Source organism: Peromyscus maniculatus, chromosome 4 (genome assembly GCF_049852395.1).
Source record: "Peromyscus maniculatus bairdii isolate BWxNUB_F1_BW_parent chromosome 4, HU_Pman_BW_mat_3.1, whole genome shotgun sequence".
Taxonomy (NCBI): Eukaryota; Metazoa; Chordata; class Mammalia; order Rodentia; family Cricetidae; genus Peromyscus; species Peromyscus maniculatus.
In genome coordinates this window covers 82,360,311-82,381,232 of record NC_134855.1, presented here as the reverse complement: position 1 = coordinate 82,381,232, position 20,922 = coordinate 82,360,311, and the positions used below count along the sequence as shown (strand labels likewise).

General features: G+C 39.2%; 1 protein-coding gene across 3 annotated transcripts in view; it reads left to right on the top strand.

Annotated features, from left to right (window-relative positions):
• Positions 1-20,922, top strand: part of Dnajc24 (DnaJ heat shock protein family (Hsp40) member C24) — a 54,954-nt gene that overhangs the window by 23,693 nt on the left and 10,339 nt on the right. For all 3 annotated transcript variants that reach the window (XM_076570240.1, XM_042275873.2, XM_076570241.1), the window contains one exon: positions 15,446-15,584. In XM_076570240.1, coding sequence (XP_076426355.1) covers positions 15,446-15,584 — 139 coding nt within the window. The remainder of the gene's footprint in view (positions 1-15,445; positions 15,585-20,922) is intronic.

Here is a 20,922-nt window from a genome sequence, read left to right as displayed (position 1 = left end):
AGATGCTCCATCTTAATCTTAGCTCACTCAAACCTTTTAAAGTTTTGCTCACTCATTCTCTGTCTGCCTTGCAGTTCTTCTGTTTATAACTCTGATGGCTGTCTTACTTATTTGCTATCCTGTATTTGCGACTTCTCTCTGCTCAGGATGTCTTTTTTCTCCACTCTTCCATAGTCCCTCCGTAGGCTGACTTGTGTTCATTCCTCAGATGTTAGTCAATGTCCCCCTGCCAAAATGAGCCACTTTGTCATGCTATCATTTTGGCTCCTCATCTGAACTGTTGCTTTATAATTTGATCATTCCCATGTCTGCTCTCTTCCACAAGAAAGTGAAACCCTTAAGGGCAGGGATCTTCTCTGTCTTCAATATCCATATTGACTGGCACAGTATCTGTGTTGTAGTGAGGTGGTAAATAAGTATTTTTCTATGGATAATCACATCTTTGGGTTGGCAACCTTAACACAGATTACATTTTCTCTAAGCCACAAAACCTTGAAAAATTAGGCTCATTTTTTTTTAAATCACATTTTATTTGTTACTGTTAGACAAAACAATGAATTGTTGATTTTCTTTAGGCAATATTTTACTAAGCATTAGGTGGCAGTAGTGTGTTAGACTTGACTTTACCTTTGGATTTTTTTTGTTTTTTCTTTAAGCTTTCATAATCTTAATGTAGTATAAAAGTATAAAGAACACCTTTGTAGTACTTCCATATATAACGTTTTGTAACATAATCTTATTTGAAGCAAGTAAACTTCATAGAAACAAAGAAAACAAGACACAGCCATGTTAATCAATGAGTATCCCTCTCTAAACTGTACTCATGTTGATTAGAGAATCAGTCCTCCATTGTCTTGGCAGCTCTTCCTCACCAACTGTTTGATGGCTGCTTTATGATAACTGTGATCGAAATAATGAAACCCAGAAGTGATCTTGGAGGATGTGTGTTTTCTTAACGTCCTAAGAAGCTTCAAGTGTTCTAGTTGTAATCTCTATCCATATTCAGGTCACCTATCTTGTTTATTGAGTTTCTTTTTAGGTGTATTTCTTTCATCATTGAGTGGAAAGGATTAAGTATTGTCACCAGCACTCAAGTCTTAGGTGTTTAATCCCACATCAAGTTTGAATATATGTGTATTAAAGTGCTAGTGCTTATGTACATTTAATTTTCATGATAGCTTCCTAAGGCCTGTAAGTAATCAGAATCTGATTATAATCTGATTATATAGTTAGAAATCATATTTAAGGAAACTACATTTTAGCTCCACAAAAACATTTCTTCAAAGAAAAGGAATAGGAAGGTATTTAGAGCTGATTCAGATGAGAAAGGCAGAATTCATCTGACACATTTCTCTTCTTTACTTTTCTTTCTCAAGGGTGGAGCACTTGGGGGAATTCAAGCCAGTGTGCTCATTTCACTAATATGGCAGAATGGTCAATTAATAGAAGAAGAGCAGGAGAGCGTTGACAGAGCACACCACCTAATTAGTACCGAATGCCTTGGTGGCCACCAGGAGCTGCAGGTTGCTATCGGAGAGCAGCTCGGGGTGGGGGAGTGCCACTGTCTGTATGTCACCACTCTTTGCTTTGCAAGGATGACTTTATCTCCATGTCAGTTGTCCAAGTCCTTAATTATGCAAAAACCAAAACAGAAGCCTTTCCCTAACCCGGAGAACAGGTAGAGTCAGCAGTGTTCTTGTTCTAGTGATGATCATTGGAGGAGACTGGAGGTCAGGGTTCACTTCTGAATTTTAAATGTAGCTGTTCAAAGTGTATTGCAGAGGTCAGCCTTCTCCTTCCTAGTTTCCCATTACTGTGTATTTAGTTCCTGCAAACCCACCTCCTAATGCTTCTTTTGAAAAACATTCACGCTGGGCAGTGGTGGCACACACCTTTAATCCCAGCACTTGGGAGGCAGAGCCAGGTGGATTTCTGTGAGTTCTGAGTTCGAGGCCAGCCTGGTCTACAGAGTGAGATCCAGGACAGGCATCAAAACTACACAGAGAAACCCTGTCTCAACAAACAAACAAAAAAAAAAAAAAAAAAAAAAAAAAGAAAGAAAGAAAGAAAGAAAGAAAGAAAGAAAGAAAGAAAGAAAAACATTCACACCGTGACTGTTGCAAACTTTGTTTTCTTCAGATCCTTTCCTCTTTTTTCCTGACATGTCCATTTCCACTTTCAATCCTCTTTCTTTTTCTTTAAAGGCCACCTACTCTTCCTCTTCCTTTGCCTGCTTTTTCTGCTTGTCCCACCCCCACTTCCTCTTAATCTCTCTCTCTTCTTTTATCTTCCTCTTTTGCTCCTTGCTAGAGCTACCAGTAATTAATCTCAAACAAAGACTCGAATTTGGCCCTAAAGGCTGCTAATGTTCTACTGATGTGTTGCCAAAGTTCTAAAATCTGACAAATAGACCAAGTAGTGTCTTAAACATTCCTGGTGTTAAGATGGCTTTTGGGGAGGCTGGATTCATCAGAGGTCCTAGCAGCCAAGTGTGTGTGTGTGTGTGTGTGTGTGTGTGTGTGTGTGTGTATACCTTTGTTCATCTTATCTGTCAGCCATGTCATTGCACAGGAACCTCACTCTAAGGCTCGTTCTGTGGGCTGTGGGAGAATGGTAGATGCCAGATTCTCTTAGAATTAAAATAAAAAAGCTATTCATAATAATCCCTTAGTAAGGGCTGCCTGCATGTTTCACAGGCCGAGTGTAGGACATGTCCACACAAAACAACTCATCTCAACAGGGATAAGAGAGTTTATTCTGGAGCCAAAATGAATAACCCAGGAACACAGACTTAGCTACCCTAAAGGTTATTTACCTCTTAGCCTTTTGGTTGGTAGAAACTAGGGTTTTGTTAAGTTAATACATTCCAAAAGATTTTTATCTGTCAGTTACAGGATGTTAAGTCTGAGACAGGGTTGAGCAAGGAATGTCTGATTGTTTTAGAGAGCTAATGGTAGCCCACGGTAAATTGTGATTAGGTTCTAGACCTGCAACATTCCGACCTCTCCATAATCATTGAAGTTGTAAACAGTTAACTAGCCTTGCAGAAGGTTCAGTCTGAAAGTGCAACTTCTTTCTGGGAATGTTCCTTCACAAGCAGCATATGGTATTGGCTGTAGACAGATATTTGTATCTGTGTTAGTTTTTCTATTGCTGTGAAGAAACACTGTGACCACAGCAACTCTTATAATGGAAAACATTTCATTGGTGGCTTATAGTTTAGAGGTATAGTCCATTATCATCATGGCAGGATATGACTGTATGCAGGCAGACATGGTGCTGGAGAAGGAGCTGAGAGTGGAGGAGTTACATCTTGATCCCACAGGCAACAAGAAGTGAATTGAGACACTGGGTGTGGCTTGAGCATACATGAGACCTCAAAGCCCACCTCCACAGTGACACACTTCCTCCAACAAGGCCACACCTCCTAATAGTGCCACTCCCTATGAGCTTATGGGGAACAATTACTTTCAAACTATCACAGCATATAAATATATATATGCAAACATATGTGTGTATGGGTGCCTGTATGTGTCTATGTGTCTGGGTGATTAGTGTCCTGAGTAGGCAAATCTGCAAAGACACAAAGTAAACTAGTAGTTGCTGGGGCAGGGGGTGGGGGGGGGGGTGGGGGGCAGGGTTAACAGGAATGAGAATGACTATGAATGAGCACAGGTTTTCTTTAGATGTGATAAAGATATTCTGATGCTAATAGTGATAGTGTGCCACTCTGTTAAACATCTTTAAAAAAAAAACAATGAATTGGACAACTTAAAGGGTAAGCCATAAGGTTACCCTTCATAAGGTGAATTATATCTCAATAAAACAAGTTTGGCCCATACTCTAAGGCTCAGTAGTTTAGCAGAAAACAAGAAATACAAGTGTATAGCCAGGCCTGGTGGTATACTCCTATGATCCCAGCACTTAGGAGGTGGAAGCAGGAGGATTAGGAATTCAAAGCCAGCTTGGACTACATGACAACATGTCTCAAACACAAAAATAAAAAATAAGGCAAATTCATACCTAATTTTTATAAGTAAAAATAGTGCTACTCTTCATTTTTATTATTATTTTTGTGTGTGCATCTTGTCTTTGAAGCAGTATCTTGCCATGTCATACAATCTGGCTTTGAATTTGTGATCCTCCCATCTCAGCATCTGAGGAGCTGGGATTGTAGTCACTACACCTATCAACTTTAATTACTTCTCCTAAGTGCACAAATGATAATAAGCTGGGCCCTGCCCTGGAGGATTACTTGTAATCTAGCCACTTGACCACAAAGCAGTATTTCAAGTTCTTGCTCATTTCAGTAACATATTTTCTCAATCAGCTCTTGCACATGAAAACCTAAAGTTCTGTCTAAAATGTGTACAAATTATGTTACTAAAGACACTCAATTTGTCACCTTTCAAAAATGTGTAGAAAACTATATACTTTGGGAGAAATTGAGATGGGGACAAACTGAAAATGTGTTCAGGAGAAAAGGGTGTTCTTCCCTGTCTTAGGAGTTTTTTCCCTTTTAATGGTGAGCTGCTAAATTTTAGAATAATAATTGTGATTCTATATGTTGTGGTTATCCAAGAATAGGTCCCCCCACTTACTAGTTTGTAAATGTGTGAGGGTAGTAGTCATTACCAGTTATAGCAGAATGAGGATAGTCATTGATGGTTACAGCAGAATGAGGGAAATGTGTAGTAGAAAAAGTTCTGATTGGATCTCAAGAACAGGCAAGGGAACCCCATACCCATTTCCAGCTTTCCCTCGACTTGTCAGCTTTGACTCTTCTGTAGGAGTGTGATGGAAGTGTGCTGCATTGCGGAATGGCAGGGGGAGGCCCTAACCTTCTCATCTCTCTCTCACTAGAAGGAGCACTGTCTTCGTACTTCTAGAAAACTTAAAGACCCTGTGATGAGGCTCCTCAGATGCATGCTCTTCATCCTTTGAGCCACATTTAATCCTTGTTGTTATATTGTAGTTTTTAAATTTCGCTTTGTTTTATGGAGTGACAGGCATAGTTGTCATATAAGAGGGGTCTGGGAAACAAGCCGGTTTCTTACCTTTTTCAAACATGGAAGGAAAGTTTGGCCTTAAAAAGCAGCACTGTCTCTGTAGCTGGAGTTTTCCTGCCTTGCCCACAGTCAGGACAAATCTTTGTCACCCGCCAGTCCCACAGCCGCTCAGACCCAACCAAGTAAACACAGAGACTTATATCGCATACAAACTGTATGGCCGTGGCAGGCTTCTTGCTAACTGTTCTTATAGCTTAAATTGATCCATTTCCACAAATCTATACCTTGCCACGTGGCTGGTGGCTTACCGGTGTCTTCACATGCTGCTGGTCATGGCGGCAGCTGGCAGTGTCTCTCTCCCTCAGCCTTCCGCTTCCCAGAATTCTCCTCTCTCCTTGTCCCACCTACTTCCTGCCTGGCCACTGGCCAAACAGTGTTTTATTTATTGGCCAATCAGAGCAATTTGACATACAGACCATCCCACAGCATGTCTCCCCCAAACCCCAGCAGATGATCAGAACTGTAGGTAAGCGTACTTTAATGCCTATGGCCTCTAGGTCTGGAAGGTGTTTATAAAACTGCTGAAGATTAAGAATCTATTGTATTCATAAAATTTTCTGATTGCTCCTAATGTTATGCTAATGCTTTAGTAAGGTGAAGCAGTTCTTTATGAGAAAAACTGTTGAGGATGCTGTTGTGATTGATAGATACTAGAGTCCGATTTACTCATGCAAATTGCCTTCCTATCCTCTTAGCTTTACTCTTCCCTTTCATTTCTCAATGGATACCCAAAGGGATGAGCTTTTACTATCTTCAGAGATAAATGCCTCAAAATACTATGGTAAGTGTCTCATCACAGCAATACCTTAACTAGGACACCACCCATCTGTTTTTTTTCTCCAAGGTGGATACAGTATATGATCGATATGACCTGTAAGTACAGTGTAGCAAAGACCCATTATGACCACTGTTGAGTCCCATATGTGGTCACTGGGTGAACTATTGTCTCTTATCATATCTTTTCATGTTCTCAGCTAATTGGAAGAACACAGTAATTACTTGATCACTAGGGACCAGACACAAAAGAGCAAAACTGACTTAAACTAAATACATTCTTCATCTCATCTGAAATGCTAACTAAATCAGCAAATTTCAAATTAGGGGCTTTTGTGGGAAGTATTACACATACAATTTAAGTTTAAAATTATTTAGTTGTGCAAATTATTTATTTGAGCAAAAGATACTGTATTGATCTCTACCCAGACAGTGGCCAATAGAACAGGGTCATGTGGAATTAATATCCACTGATGTTTTATTAAATGTATTATTAAAATATTGTTTCATTAAAATATCTTGAAATTCCTAGAATTTTTATACTATATTTTATTATGCTAGTTTCATAACTTATACCTCATTGTTTTCATGTATAGTTGAAAATATTTGCCCCAGTAGATACCATTACAATATTGAGTACCTGCAGCCTGTTGTGAATTATACTATCCTTCTTTTAAAATATAAGAAAAATTGATAGGTTAAAATACCATCAGCAGCATATAGTTTAGAGTTCAATAGCTTCTTCATTAGAGAAATGAGTTGGTATAAACAATTTAATTATGAGGTTGGCATTTATAATTAACAAACAAAAAGTTCAAATATCAAAAACTTTCTGCCTTACAATCACAATATGATCTTCACTCTGGTGTCCTAAGTTAACATAATTGGGGGGGGGGGGCAGCGCTCATTCAACATTTATTGGTCTTTAAAAATATACACACACATTCTTGGTAGGATGTGCTTGTCACAAAACTTTAATGGCAGCACCCATTGATGACTTGTCCTTAAGTTACGTGTTTTAAGCAGTAGAAACTGACTGCTCTTCTCAGCCTTCTCTGTGCTCACAGCCTGGGGACTGTGGTGTGACTCTTGAGTTCTTAGGTTTACAGTGGGGCACACTCACAGCCTGGGGACTGTGGGGTGACTGGAGTTCTTGTGAGGTTTGCAATGGACACTCTCAAAGTCTAGGGAGTATGGTGTAATTCTGGAGTTCTCTGAAGGTTTCTAGTGAGTACACTCACTGCAAGTGTGGTGAGACTCTGAAGTCTCTGAAGGTTTGTGAAGGGCACACTCACAGCCTGGGGAGTGTGGTGAGATGCTGGAGTTCTCTGAAGGTTTGTGAAGGGCACACTCACAGCGTGGGGAGTGTGGTGAGACTCTGAAGTCTCTGAAGGTTTGTGAAGGGCACACTCACAGCCTGGGGAGTGTGGTGAGATGCTGGAGTTCTCTGAAGGTTTGTGATGGGCTCCAAGAAGTGGTATTTCTCCAAAGCTCTCAGACCATGTCAGTTCTGCAGATCTGAGGACAACATTCTGATGAGCACTGGAGTGATATTGTGACAATCACTTCTGACTTAGGGATTGAGACTGACTTTGTATGTGGATAGACTACAAGTTCAGGACAAAATATTCTGCATCCAACAACCCATTGCCATAGACTAATAGGAATGGAAATTTCACAATAAAGTGTGAATTAGCAGTCAGAAAACAGACAATGAACATTTCTGGTAAAAGACTACATTACTGTCTTTGTAATCTTTTGTAGTATACTGAAGGATTCTCTGGATATCAAAACAGTTTCCTATTTGTGCTAATGTTTTTTATCTGGAGGTGGCACAGGAACTGAACAATCTAAGTTCTTCTTTCCGTAATTGAAAATTTCCCCCAATTATGAGGAAATTATTGGAAAGTTGTTGCTGTCATGCCATTTGAGAATAGTGAAATATGTAGTTGGCTGAGACTTTAGAAACAGACACCTCTGTACTGATAGGATAAAGAATCCCCAAGACCAAAGACACAGGTATGGTGGCTCAGGACTGTAATCTCAGGACTTTGCTTGCTCAAGAAGGAGGGTTGCTAAGTGTCATGTCAGCCTGAACTATGTGGTGAGTTGAGTTACAGGGCGGCCTTGGCTATATTATAAGCCCTTGTCTCAAGAAAGTTTTTCTTAAAGGATCAAAAAAGATGGTATCAGTATTTTTACTGTTGTACTATTGTGATATTTAATGTGCTTTGGATTTCTATTAAGTAACACTTAAAAAAAATTATGTGGAGAGGGAGCCCTGAGCGTGTGAAGGCCTGAGTAAATTTGTACTGTGGACACGGACACAGCCATGTCAGGAACCTAGCCTCAGACCCATGAAAAATGGCAAAGCCTTCCTCTGTCCTGGGGTAAGGCCTAGAGGGCATAGCAAAGCTCTCCTCTGCTCAGGCCGTGTTGACAGTGTATGTAGAAATGCTCACTGTAGCTGTCTTCCTCTGGGTATCTACAGCCTGAAGACTGCCCTCCTTCCAAAGACTGCTTCTGAAGTTAGCCAGACCTTCTTCCTCATCCCGCTGATACCAAACTGTAGATGTAACCAACCGTCTTATTAAATAAGAAACACAGAACCAATGTAAAAGAGAAAGCCGAGAGGTCAGAGCTCAGAGCTAAAATCTCACCCTTCCTCCTGCTGTGGTCCTAGCTCTCCGAAAGAGAGCTACTTCCTGTGTGTATGTCTTTAAATAGTCTTTTTGTTCTGCCTTCTCATTGGTTGTAAACCCAAACACATGACTGCCTCATCACTGTCTGTATGTACAGCCCCCCAGGTCTTTTTTTTAAAATTTAATTTAATTTTATTTTACAATACCATTCAGTTCTACATAACAGCCACTTGCTCAGCTATGTTCATATCAGCATTGTTTGTAATAGCCAAAACCTGGAAACAACCTAGATGCCCTTCAACTGAAGAATGGATAAATAAATTATGGCACATATACACAATGGAATACTACTCAGCAGAGAAAAACAATGACATCATGAGGTTTGCAGGCAAATGGATGGATCTAGAAAAAATCATCCTGAGTGAGGTAACCCAGACTCAGAAAGACAAATATGGTATGTACTCACTCATAGGGGGATACTAGATGTGGAACAAGGATGACTAGACTGCTACTCACATCACCAGTGAGGCTACCTGGAAAACAGGACCCCAAGAAAGACACGAGGATCACCCAATGATGGAGAAATGGCTGAGATCTTCATGAACAACCCCCAGGTCTTAAAGGCATATGTCTCCAATGCTGGCTGTATCCCTGAACACACAGAGATCTATCTAGCTCATCTACCAAGTGCTGGGATTAAAGGCATGTGCCACCACCGCCACACTCCTGCTATGGCTCTAATAGCTCTGACCCCCGGGCAACTTTATTTATTAACATACAATCAAAATCACATTTCAGTACAATTAGAATACCACCACACCAAACCATACCTCCTTGTTATCTGACGTAATGACCCCCTCATTGCTCAGCTGTATGTAATAACCCCGTCTCCCTGTTCTACTCAGTATACTAAACACTCTGAGTTTCTGAGCTGCTGCAGTTTCTCCATCGAGAGCCCAGTCCACCCGAGCTCAGCTTTCTGTATGTGTGTCCTTCTGTTTGTCTTTTCTTCATTCCTCTGTGGTCCCCAGTGAAGTCAAGGCCCCAGGGCTTTGCACAGACAAAGCATGTTTGTATACTTATTGTGTGCTTGCAGGGAATGTTCCAATACTTACTGAAATTGGCACATGCACTCAAAAGTAAAGCTATTTCCATAAACTGTTTGTAATTTACTAATTTTAATTCATACTAGGCTTTTCACTAACAATCTGTGATTTTCTTGCACTTTTCTATTTTTATTTTACTGTTTTACTTTTTGCTTTGTGCCACTGACCCCAGGCTGGGCTGGAACTCACTCATTAGACCAGGCTGGCCTGGAACTGTCAGCCAGCTTCCTTCTTTATCCTCCTCTGTGCTAGGACTACAGGTGTGATCCACCACACTCAGCCATTTCCCCCTTTTTTGATAATAGAAGAATTTTCTCACTTTTCTTTCCCATCTTACAGAAATTTGCAAAATTTTTTCTTTAAAATTCAGACATTTCTGAAAAAATTTCTTTTGAGACATGGCCAGTGTTCAGTGAAAAGCTGAACAGCGCTCATCTGTTTGGTTTTGTTTAGTTTCAGTACTGTTACTAGCACCCAAAACATACAGAACATCTTCATTCTTAGGAAGACTTCCCTTCTGCCCCTTTCTTCAGTTCCTACCCCCCTTTTCTACCTAGAAACATTATTTTTGTCACCACAGAAGACATTTGTCAAAATTTTTCTTTCATATGAGTTTAATTCTGTAGCATGTGTTATATATTTAAATGTGCTCCTTTTGTTCAAAGAAATGCTTTATATGTTCATTTTGTGTTTCTGAATATATCATAGCTTTTAACTATTCAATTGTATTTTATAAGGGTTTAATAACATTTATTAATCCATACTTACTTTGATAGGCATGTGTGGGTTCTAGTTTTTTTTTTTTAACTTTCATTAATAAGATAAAACACTTGTTTATGAGCCTTTTGGTGAATATATGTTTTTATATTTTATTTCTCTTAGGCAAAAACAGCCAAGAGTGGAGCTGTTTGACGCTGAGGTAGATGGTAATTAAACTGCCAGCTGTCCCCTTCATCCGTGCTCAGGAGACTTCCACTCCTCTGTGTCTCTGCTCTTGGTGTAGCCTGGACACAAGTCTTGATACATGAGTACTCAGTCTTTTACCCCAGTCTTCCTTATTTGTTTTTTTAGTGATGTTTGTTGATGAGCTGAAAGTTTTGAGATTTGGCAAAGTTCAGTTTATCAGTTTTGTGCTATGTAGTGTACATTTCTGCTTATTTTAATGTGATTTATGCCTGTCCCAGGGGACAGAAATAATCCTTTGTGTTTCCTTTGAGAAGCTTGATGGTTCTGTTGTTTTGTTGTGGCTATTTGCCTGTCTGTGTTTTTATGTTTTGTGTTTCTGGAGATTAAATTTAGGGCCTTGTACATGCTTAGCAAGCGCTCTACCTCTGAACTGCATCCTCAGCCCTTGGTTTTCTGCTAGAGGGTCTCCCTGTGAAGTCTGTGCCATCCTGCAGCTTGTGATTCTCTGCCCTTTGCCTGCCATGGACTGGAATCACAGGGGCATTGCCACCATGCCCAGCTGGCTCTGTGTTTTATGTTTATGTCTCTGACTCATCCTGAATCACTTTTTGTGTTAAGAACAAGATAGTGATTGAAGCTATGTTTTCCATGTGGATATCTACCCATTTTAAAAACCATTCAATGTATAAAAACAGCTATGTAAAAACAGCAATGTAAAAAAACAGTTTGGATTTTGAATGTTCCTTGGAGGCCCATATGTTGATGCCTAGGTCCCCAGTTTGTGCTCTTGGGTAATGGTAGAACCTGTAGGAGGTGGGACTTCGTGGAAAAAGTAAGGTCTTTGGTGCATGTGCTTGAAGGATATACTGGAACTCTGGCCCATTGCCTTTTGGCCATCAAGGGATAAAGAAACCTCACTTGCCACATGCTCAGGCCATCATATAATTTGCTACTACAGGCCCAAAGCAATAGGTGCAGCTGACCATGGACTGCAATCTCCAAAACAGTGAGCCAAAACAAACCTTGCCTCCGTATAAGCTGCTTTTTCTCAGGGGTTTGTTGTTGCTAGAGAGCTTCTCTCCAGGTTCCCCAAGCCCCGCAGTCCCACAATCCACTTATAAAATAATCACTCAGACGCTTATATCACTTATAAACTGTATGGCCGTGGCAGGCTTCTTGTTAACTGTTCTTTTATCTTAAATTAACCCATTTCTATAAATCTATACCTTGCCACGTGGCTGGTGGCTTACCAGCGTCTTCACATGCTGCTTGTCCTGGCGGTGGCTGCAGTGTCTCTCCTCCTTCTTCCTGTTTCCCCAATTCTCCTCTCTCTTTGTCCCGCCTATACTTCCTGCCTGGTCACTAGCCATCAGTGTTTTATTTATATAGAGTGGTATCCACAGCAGTTTGTTACAGTAACAGAAAGCTGACAGAAATACTTACCTTTCTTGGATGTATTACTGCACCTTTGCAGAGCAATTGACCATATGTGTGGTCTATTTCTAGATTCTTTATTCTGTTCTACTGATCTCTTTGTATCACAGTATGAGTCCAAGACTACAGTCTTAGTTACTATAATGTACCAGTATAGGAAAAGTGGACATGGATCTTCCATCCATGAACATATTAAGTAATAATTACAGGAGCTAAGGATTTGAATTGGATATATTTGGTTGCCATTACAGCCTATCACAGGCAATATTATTCCTTTTTAGACTTTTCGTTTTGTTCTGGAATTGCTGTCAAAAAAGTGAGGTTTTCAGCACCCTACTGACATATTTTCCTTCTTTCTATAATTCCCATATTTTCTTTTTATCACACTTTTATTGTTTGTGTGTGCATGTACACACATGCTCATGCCACCCATTCCACTGTTCTCTCCTTCTACCATATGAGTCCTGGGGGTTGAACTTAGTTTATTAGGCTTGGGTATGTACCTGAGATGTACAACTGGGTCATATGATAGCTGAAACTCTTAGGTTTTGGAGGCACCTCCTCTCTGACTTCACCAATGGCTGCCCCAGTTTGTTTTCACCAGCTGTGAATAAGTGTTCTTCTTTCTCCACATCATCACCAGCACTTGTTATTACTCATTTTTGTGTTGACCGTCAATCTGACTGGGGTGAGGCGGAATCTGTTTTTCGTTTACAGATGGCTAATGATGTGAACTCTCTGGAGAATAGCTATTGGCCATTTGTATTCTCTTCTTTTGAGAACTGTCTATTAATCTGGAATCCCATTTGTTGGGTTTTTGGTGTTTAATTTTTATGGTTCTTTCTGTAGTCTAGTTTGTAATAAGCTGTGTGATTAGAGTTGGTATTTTGCATTTGCAGGCTGTCTTTTTATTTAGGTGATCATCTTCTTTGCTGTGTAGAAGCTTAACTGCCTGGAGTCCCATCTGCCAGTTCTTGGGCTTATTGTCATTTTTAATGGAATTTATCCATAATTAACTGACTGCTGTAGAATCATGTTGAATTCTAGTAGTACAAGCCTCAGAAGGGAAGCTACTTATTTCCGTAATAATCAGGAAAATACCAAGTTAGAAGAAGATTGGAGCACATTTTGACTATTGTAGAACTCATAATAAAAGTTAATAGTACCTCTCAGTTTAGAGCAGCCAAAACTAGTTCCTGGTTTTGTAGAATTTTCTTCATGAGATTGGTACATGAACAGGTCTATCAAGTAGATTTTCTCTAATGGTTTGATAGAAGTTACCTAGCTTTTAATCTGCACTGCTCTTCCTCTAAAAGCTTTGAATGATGCTTCTAGGACATTATTTAATACTTATAATATGCTGAGATTAAATGTTTCCACATGTAAATTTTTTAAAATTTCTTCTTGGTTTTTGAAGGGGGGTCTTACTATGTATGTAGTCCAGTCTAGTCTTGAATTCACCATGGATCTCCAGGTGGCCTCGAATTCACTATGTAGCCCAAGCTGACCTCTAACTTGTGTCAATCCATCTACTTGAGCTTCTCTGAGAACTGAAATTGAAAATTGGAGCCACCATGCCTGGCTTTGAAATTTGTCTTATGGATATTACACACAGTGACTTTGATTATAGTGAGCTTTGTTGTGCACATTGTTAAAGGAATGCATTGGCTAGAGAGCTGTAATGCATCTTGGCTTTGGAATTTGCCTTGACTATCACAAACTTTGGGATATGGGAATAATGTTTATGAGCAACATTAGCAAGCCCTGGAAGTAGAAGATGAAGCAGTAAAGACTTCCTTTTTGTGGTTGTAGTTTTTGTTTGTTTGTTTCTCACAACAGGGTTTCTCTGTGTAGCCTTGTGTGTCCTGGAACTCACTCTGTAGACCAGGCTGCCCTGGAACTCACAGAAATCCACTTGCCTTTGCCTGCCAAGTGCTAGGATTAAAGGCATGTACCACCATTGCCAACAAGACTTCCTTTCTGTTTCTCAGTTATTATAGCAGTTAGTTTAGGTATCTAACTGCTAATAACTGATGAATTTGATATAAAGAGAAAAGTTTGCTAAAGTAGAAACTTAATTCTCCTTGTTGGCCCCAGCATGCATGATGTTTACTAGTTCTTTTGTTTAACCAAGTAGCAGAATCCCTTTGTCTCTACTGATAAGGATCAGCAGCAGTGTGGGGCAGGTTACCATGACAATGCATCCATTGTTAAAGCCCACAGTTTAAAATTATTAAATATACATACCTCCTGAATTCAATGGGAATTAAAGCTATCTAGCTTCATGTTACCATGATTTGCTATGCAAATTTGAGTTTAGCAACTTGAATGAAAAGTGAGGGTACTTGTAAGATCTTGTACTCTTTTGGTGTTAGTAAGGAAGTCAGTGGAAGAATCTGCTAGTGCCATTACTTGGTGAGCTTGCCATATCCATGTATCATGAAATATAGGTATGATTATTTGCCTGTTTTATTGAAATGACTTGAAAAAGAAAACAAGACAGTTGCTGGGTTTGTCTTTGATATGTAAATGTGTTCTGTAGTATGTTTGGTAACTAGTACTCACTGGTTGAGAGACTATAGATAGTGCTATCAGAGGGCTTTTTCACATTGACTTGGGAGTGACAAAGGTACCCAGCTGAGCATCTTCATTGTCGCTCGCATATCATTCTAAGTGAAATGTCCTCAATTAATCTCTCTTCATTTGTTTGTTGAGAGACATGTTAGACATCACAGAGACAAGAGGACTAAAGAGAAGGACTGAAGAGGTAGGGTAAGTGAGGTTCCCAGCAGCCCACAGTGCAGTTAACATGTCCCAGTTATGAGTTGGGCAGAAGTTCCTGGTTTTGGCCAAATAGTATAGATATTAAAAACATTACTAAAAATTTCTTAGAGTTAGAAAGCTCATATGAGAAAGATACTTACTGAATTTATATTAAAATGTTTTGTTGAGTTCCTTACAAATGAGGCCTAGAAACTATGAAAACTTTAGGGCTGAGAAGAACATGAAAAGTCTTGTGTTTTTATCTTTGGATGTGTTTTAAGTTACAGCTGTATAATTTCATAATTAAACCATCTCTGTGCATTTTGAAATTTTATCCACGTTGAAATCTATTATATAAGGAAACCTTCATCCATGTGGTTTGTGCTCCTCCCTTCTCAGGTCCTGCTGCTCCGCACGTACCGCTTTCTATTTGTGTTCGTCACCTTTCCGTAGGTAAATTGTCCATGAGACCAGTGATTCCATGAGCAAATTATCCAGAAAATGCTGTCTTTGCACGTTGTGACAGATCATGTCACTGGTGGCTCTGCAGCTACTGCAGCGGTCTAATTAACCTGGCAGTTGTCTCCTGTGCCCAGCACTGCTCTCCCATTGCCTTGGCACCTTAGTTTCCATCTTCTCGTACCTTCTGAACTGAAGCTCGGGTTGATGATTGGTTGGTTTTGTTTTGTTTGTTTGTTTTTCAAACCTACCCCACTCAACTCTCTTCACTGCCCTTATTTTTGATTGGCAGTATCATCCAGATAAACAAAGTACAGATGTACCAGCAGGAACCATGGATGAACGTACACAGAAGTTCATTGAAATTGATCAGGCATGGAAAATTCTAGGGAATGAAGAAACCAAAAAAATGTATGACCTGCAGCGGCATGGTAGGTACTTGTGGTGAGGGAGCGAGCCATGGGCAATCCTTTGAATGGCAGTGTGCAAGCCACACCTGGGGAACATTTCCCAGCGTTCGCATCAAGTTATTGCCACCGTTACTCCTCAGCCCATCATTGTTTTTAATTCTGTCCTATTCTTAGTAGTCATTATTGTGTATCTGTTGAGAAATTAACAAAACTACTAAGGTGTAGTTTCTTGTAAGCCTTGAAAGGTGCTTTCTATAAACTACTAAAAGGTTCAGTTTACACCCCAGGTTAATATGCATTATATGCTTAAAACTACTTGTTACTAAACTTAGTTATGTATGCATTACAATCTTAAGTGTGGTATTTGGAAGACTGTAGCTATGATCATCTACAAGAAGCTGTTACTCAGGTTAGCTCCTATGAAACTCGGCTGGCTGTGCCCTTTGTTTTAAGGTAGGTTTCATGATTAGCTACTCTTTATGAGACTGCTGTCAATGGTGCCTTAGGAATGCACATTGCTTAAATAATTTCAAAGGTCATTTCTTTTTGCCTTTTGAAAATAGCTCCTAACAACAGTGACAAGCTGTTGGGAGAAAGAAAGAAAAATGTAGGTCAGGTTTGTCACACATGAACTGGATTACACGAAGTGATAGGCTGTCTTTCAGCACTGGCCTTGGGACAGGAGTCCCTCAGCCTTATATTTGGACTTTCAATAAGCACCATACATGCTAATATGGGGGGCCAATAGTCGGTTCCAGCCTGTGGGGAAACGCTCAGTTGCTTCTCCCCAATAGTGCACTAGGCTCAGCACTGAGCTGTGACAGAATCTCATGGTCGCTGGTTGATTAGTGAGCCCCCTCCCATGCCCACACCGGCACACTATCCACCTCACTAAACGAATTTTAAGGCTTCTGCTACTAAGATTATGAAAAGTTGATCTGAGAAACAAGGCTTTGTTTCTAAATGTAGCATCACAGGACACAGCCAGTATTTGTAGAAATCCATAGCACTGGGGGAAGCTGTGCCACGGAAAATGTGTGTTTCTTTCTCAGTTTGTCATACCCTTGTGGCATTGGATTTTTCTCATTTCTGTTTTTTGACAGTCTTTCTTTGTAGTCTAGGCTGGTCTCAAACTCCCCATGTGCCCAGGCTGGCTTTAGATTTGCAGCAGTTCTCCTGACTGTTTGCTGAGTGCGGGGATTACAGGCATGCGCCGCCGCCATGCTCGCTCTAGCATTTGTTGTAATGCTATTTAGTGTTATTACTAATCATATCTGGTCCTTTCTACTTTTTAAAAGACCAGTGTTTGATTTTGTTTTTTACTATTAGGTCCTGGTGAGTTTTCCTTTTTAAGGGATTTGTATTGATTTTCAAATGTGCCTTAAATATCTGGTCTTCTTTTTGGTATTTGTATATCTTCAATAAAATTACTTCTGATAGAAAGAATGTAGAGGTACCTTCATTTGAGAACAAATTCTATCCAGAGGTCCATCCTTATAAACAGGGTTCACATGATAAGCTTCTATGACTGTATTGAAGCTAATACATTTAAGTATGATGTAACATCGAATGTGAGCTGGTCCAGCTTCATAAAGTCACAGAGTGCTGTTGGTGATGAGAGTTCTCTAATTCGTTTCTTCATGTTTTTGTCATTCTTTACTAATGTGGGATACCAGTTTGCTTAAGAAGAATCCACACAAAACTGTATCCTAAGGAGTGTAGGACAGGGACTGGAGAGAAGATTCAGGAGTTAAGAGCACTGGCTGCTCTTCCAGAGTACCTGGGTTCAAGTCCCAGTACCCATATAGCAGCTCATAACCATCTATAAGTCCAGGCCTAGAGGATCCAATGTCCTCTTCTGGGCTCTGTGGGTACCAGGCATTCGTAATTTCATATGTATAAAATAAAACCAAGCGAGTAGGGCTTGTGTGTTTAGTGTCTGCATTTTTGCCATTGGAGCCTGTATACGATAAAGATTATGTGAGTGAGACTAGCTAGAAGTCTACTTTCCAAAGGGTAAGAAGAGAGCAAAAATTCTGAAGTACTGTCTTTTTCTGTAGCATGCAGTAGGGTAAACCCTCAAATGGAAAGAACTAGGAAACAGGTTTAAAATGAGTGCAGAATTGCACAAAGGGAGGTTTAAAAGACATTGTAAGTGCAAATGGTTAATAGAGCCTGAAGTTCCTAGAATTACACATTTCTTTTGAGCCTTGACTGTGCAGTTTTAAGCTTTTAATAACTTAGCATCTGTACCCTACAGTATCATAGGGGACTTTTGTAGTTAATTGATGAGATCACAATAAAGTTTAAAAAAAATGTAATTCAGATAGATAGCCCTGAATTTATATGTCAGTTTGCCTTGCCATTTCTTCAGGTGGGTGATTACTAAATTTAGCTGTTTTAGGGCAGTAGACATACAGCTCTTAATGACTTCTGAGTACCTCATATGTAACATAAAGTATGTTCTTCATCAGAGGTTCTGAATGTGAACTTTAAGTGGCCACTGGCCTGCTGTTGAGAGCTCTCGTATCCAAATGTGACTTGCTATATTTAAACCTTTTATTCCAGAGCTGTTTTTTAAAACTCTCATGATAAACCTGATTTGAATACTGATATTAATTTCTTTTTATTCATCAATATGTAGCTTTTCAGAAACAAATGAAATGAACTCAAATCTCTAGCAGGATTTAGATTTGATATAAGGAAAACTTTTGGGGGTACTAATTTGATCAGTATAGGATAGTAAGAGGGAGAATTGTTAAAACCAGGTCAGAGCACTCAGTTTTTCTGGGTCACCCCTGGGGACACGGAAATAGATTCGGTAGTGCAGAACTCTTTGCATGTGGTGATGGTTATTATAGAACTTTCTTTTTGCAGTGTTAAGTATGTTTATTGCCTACCTGTCATTGACTTGCAGCATAAGCTTAAGCTGTTCTTTCTTCATTGGCTGATGTTCAATGCTTTTCCTTATCTCCTAGCTCAGAGTGGTACTCTATTTTAAAAAGATTCTCATCAATATTGCCACAGCCATAGATGTATCCAGAAGCTAATTTAAAGGACCCTTGGCATCCATATTTCTTTACTTCTCAAAAGAAACTACTGAAGGGGTTATTTATAGTGAAAAAATGTGATAGTAGAGCAATAGCCTTAAATAAAACATATTTTCTCCTCCTTTCCATGTCTGTATTCTTGGCATTTTAGGGCAGAGCTGGTCAGGCAAAGGAAAACAAGCCTAAGGAGATGAGTAATATTGGGTTCCCAGAGATCATACATTTTGAAAGTGATGGTAACTAGTGAAATTAACCAATTAGTTCCAGTTGGCATATTTACCATGCTGTTGTTAAAGATGCCTCTAAAGCTGCTTGCAGCATTCCCCTGGAAAGCATGTAGTTATCGAAGATCAGGCTTTGCATTTCAACCAGAGGCACACTTGGAGAACTCTTTCAAGATGTGTAAAATGTTCATGCAAACAATGCTATAAATTGTTCTTTATAAATCTTATGGGGAAGTTTTCTCATATATTAAACACATTAAAATAAACAACAGAAGTGTCTCATTGGAGCTTTGTAATGTTCTGTCACACAGATCTCAGTGGCTTGAGAGAATGGCATACCTGAGTTATTTCTCTGTTATCTGAAGAGGAAAACTTACAAATGCAGTTGATCAGATGAAGTAATGCTTAAAAAATAAGTTAATTGTGTTTGGAATCCCTGTTGATACCTTATATTGAAGTCCATCCTGTTCTCTGGTAGTTTGGGTAACTGTTTTGGTAATGGGATGCCTTCATTCTTCCAATGCACATGTACCTAGATGCCTGTACAGCCTGCTCTTTGCTAGATACAGCAAGTCATTTCTGATGTTTTATTATACAGTTTACTTCATTTCTTTATTACGATAGTTATTTGAAAATGGAAGAAAAGGAAATAAATCTACTAATAAAGGATGAATCTTTAAACTCCACAAATATTAATGTATTAGATCATTAAATTTTAAGTATAAAATTGGAATTCTTTCTGAAAAGGGCTTTAAGTTTAAGATGGATTATAAGAAATGGAGAAATGTGCTCTTAAATATAAATAATATAAGTTTGGGCTGCTAGTACTAATAACTTGGGGCCAGTAGAAAATTGTGTAAATTATGTCCTAAAGCTGACCCTTACAAAATACGTAAATTAGTCAGATTAGGAGTTCAGTTTGATTTTAGGAATTTCAAAATTGACTGTAAAAATTTGCTTCAGGTAAAAACCTGTAGATAAGCATCAAGAGGTTGTTTTTTTGCTGACTGTTTCTGGGAAAAAATAAGTATGTGAAATGATGCAGAAAATCCATTTAGACAGTTGAGACTGGCATCTTAAGAAGGATAGGAGAGCATAGACAAACTTTCCACGAGGGTCCTACCTTATCTTATTTGTCATTCAGAATATTTTACTTCCAAGTGAATGAAAATAACTGTTTTTACCTTGTAAAATATTTTAAGAGTATTTGTTAATAATTTTGAATAAAAATCAAGCAGTTACAAATAATTAAAAGCCTGTTGGCAAAAATATAGCTGTAATTCTGGTGTGAGTGAACACTATTGGAGAGTCTGATTTTATAAGACTGATGTGGGGGGGTTTAGGAGTACTTTCTTTCAACTTTAGCCGTTCTCCCAAGTTCTGTTTGATTACTTGACTCAGCTGAAGTTGGTGGGTTCAAAACCCAGAGCAGTTAGTTGCCTTTTTCATTGTTTAGTTTCTTCCTCAGACTTGAGCTGGACTTGCTTGGCTTCCCACCAATGGATCAGAAAGGTCAGGTGGCATTTCTTCTTTGTATACTGTTCCTTTTTCCTATGTATTCATTTCTTCTTCACAGTTAACTTCCTCACACTGTAGCTCACAGCCTGATCACCTCCACAATACTATGCCTTTCCATTCTGTGCTGCTGGATTCTCCCACAGGCCATGACATTTTAGTTGATACAGCTTTTTTTTTTTTTGTCTGTATTTAAGAACTTTTATAATCCCCCCCAGGACAGCGTTTATCTGAAATTTAAATAGGGCAGAAATTCCTTGGCTTGTCCTTGTCACTTTTCCCATCCCCATATTTTATATATGCATAATGTTTTGATAATAATACATCAGTTTTAATGGGACTGACAACTGTTATGAAAGTAGGTGAGGTCAGGAATTGCTGCCTTCCTACACTGAAACTTGAAGCTTTCTTACTAACAGTGGACTGGATTTGGTCATTTTCTTATGTTCTGGTATGGAGCTCAGTGGTAAAAGTATGAGATAATAACAGTTAAAATCGTTATTATTTTTGTACCCTGAAACTGTTGTATTGCCTTTTAAGTATTGTTTCAATACCTTGTGAGGGCGATAG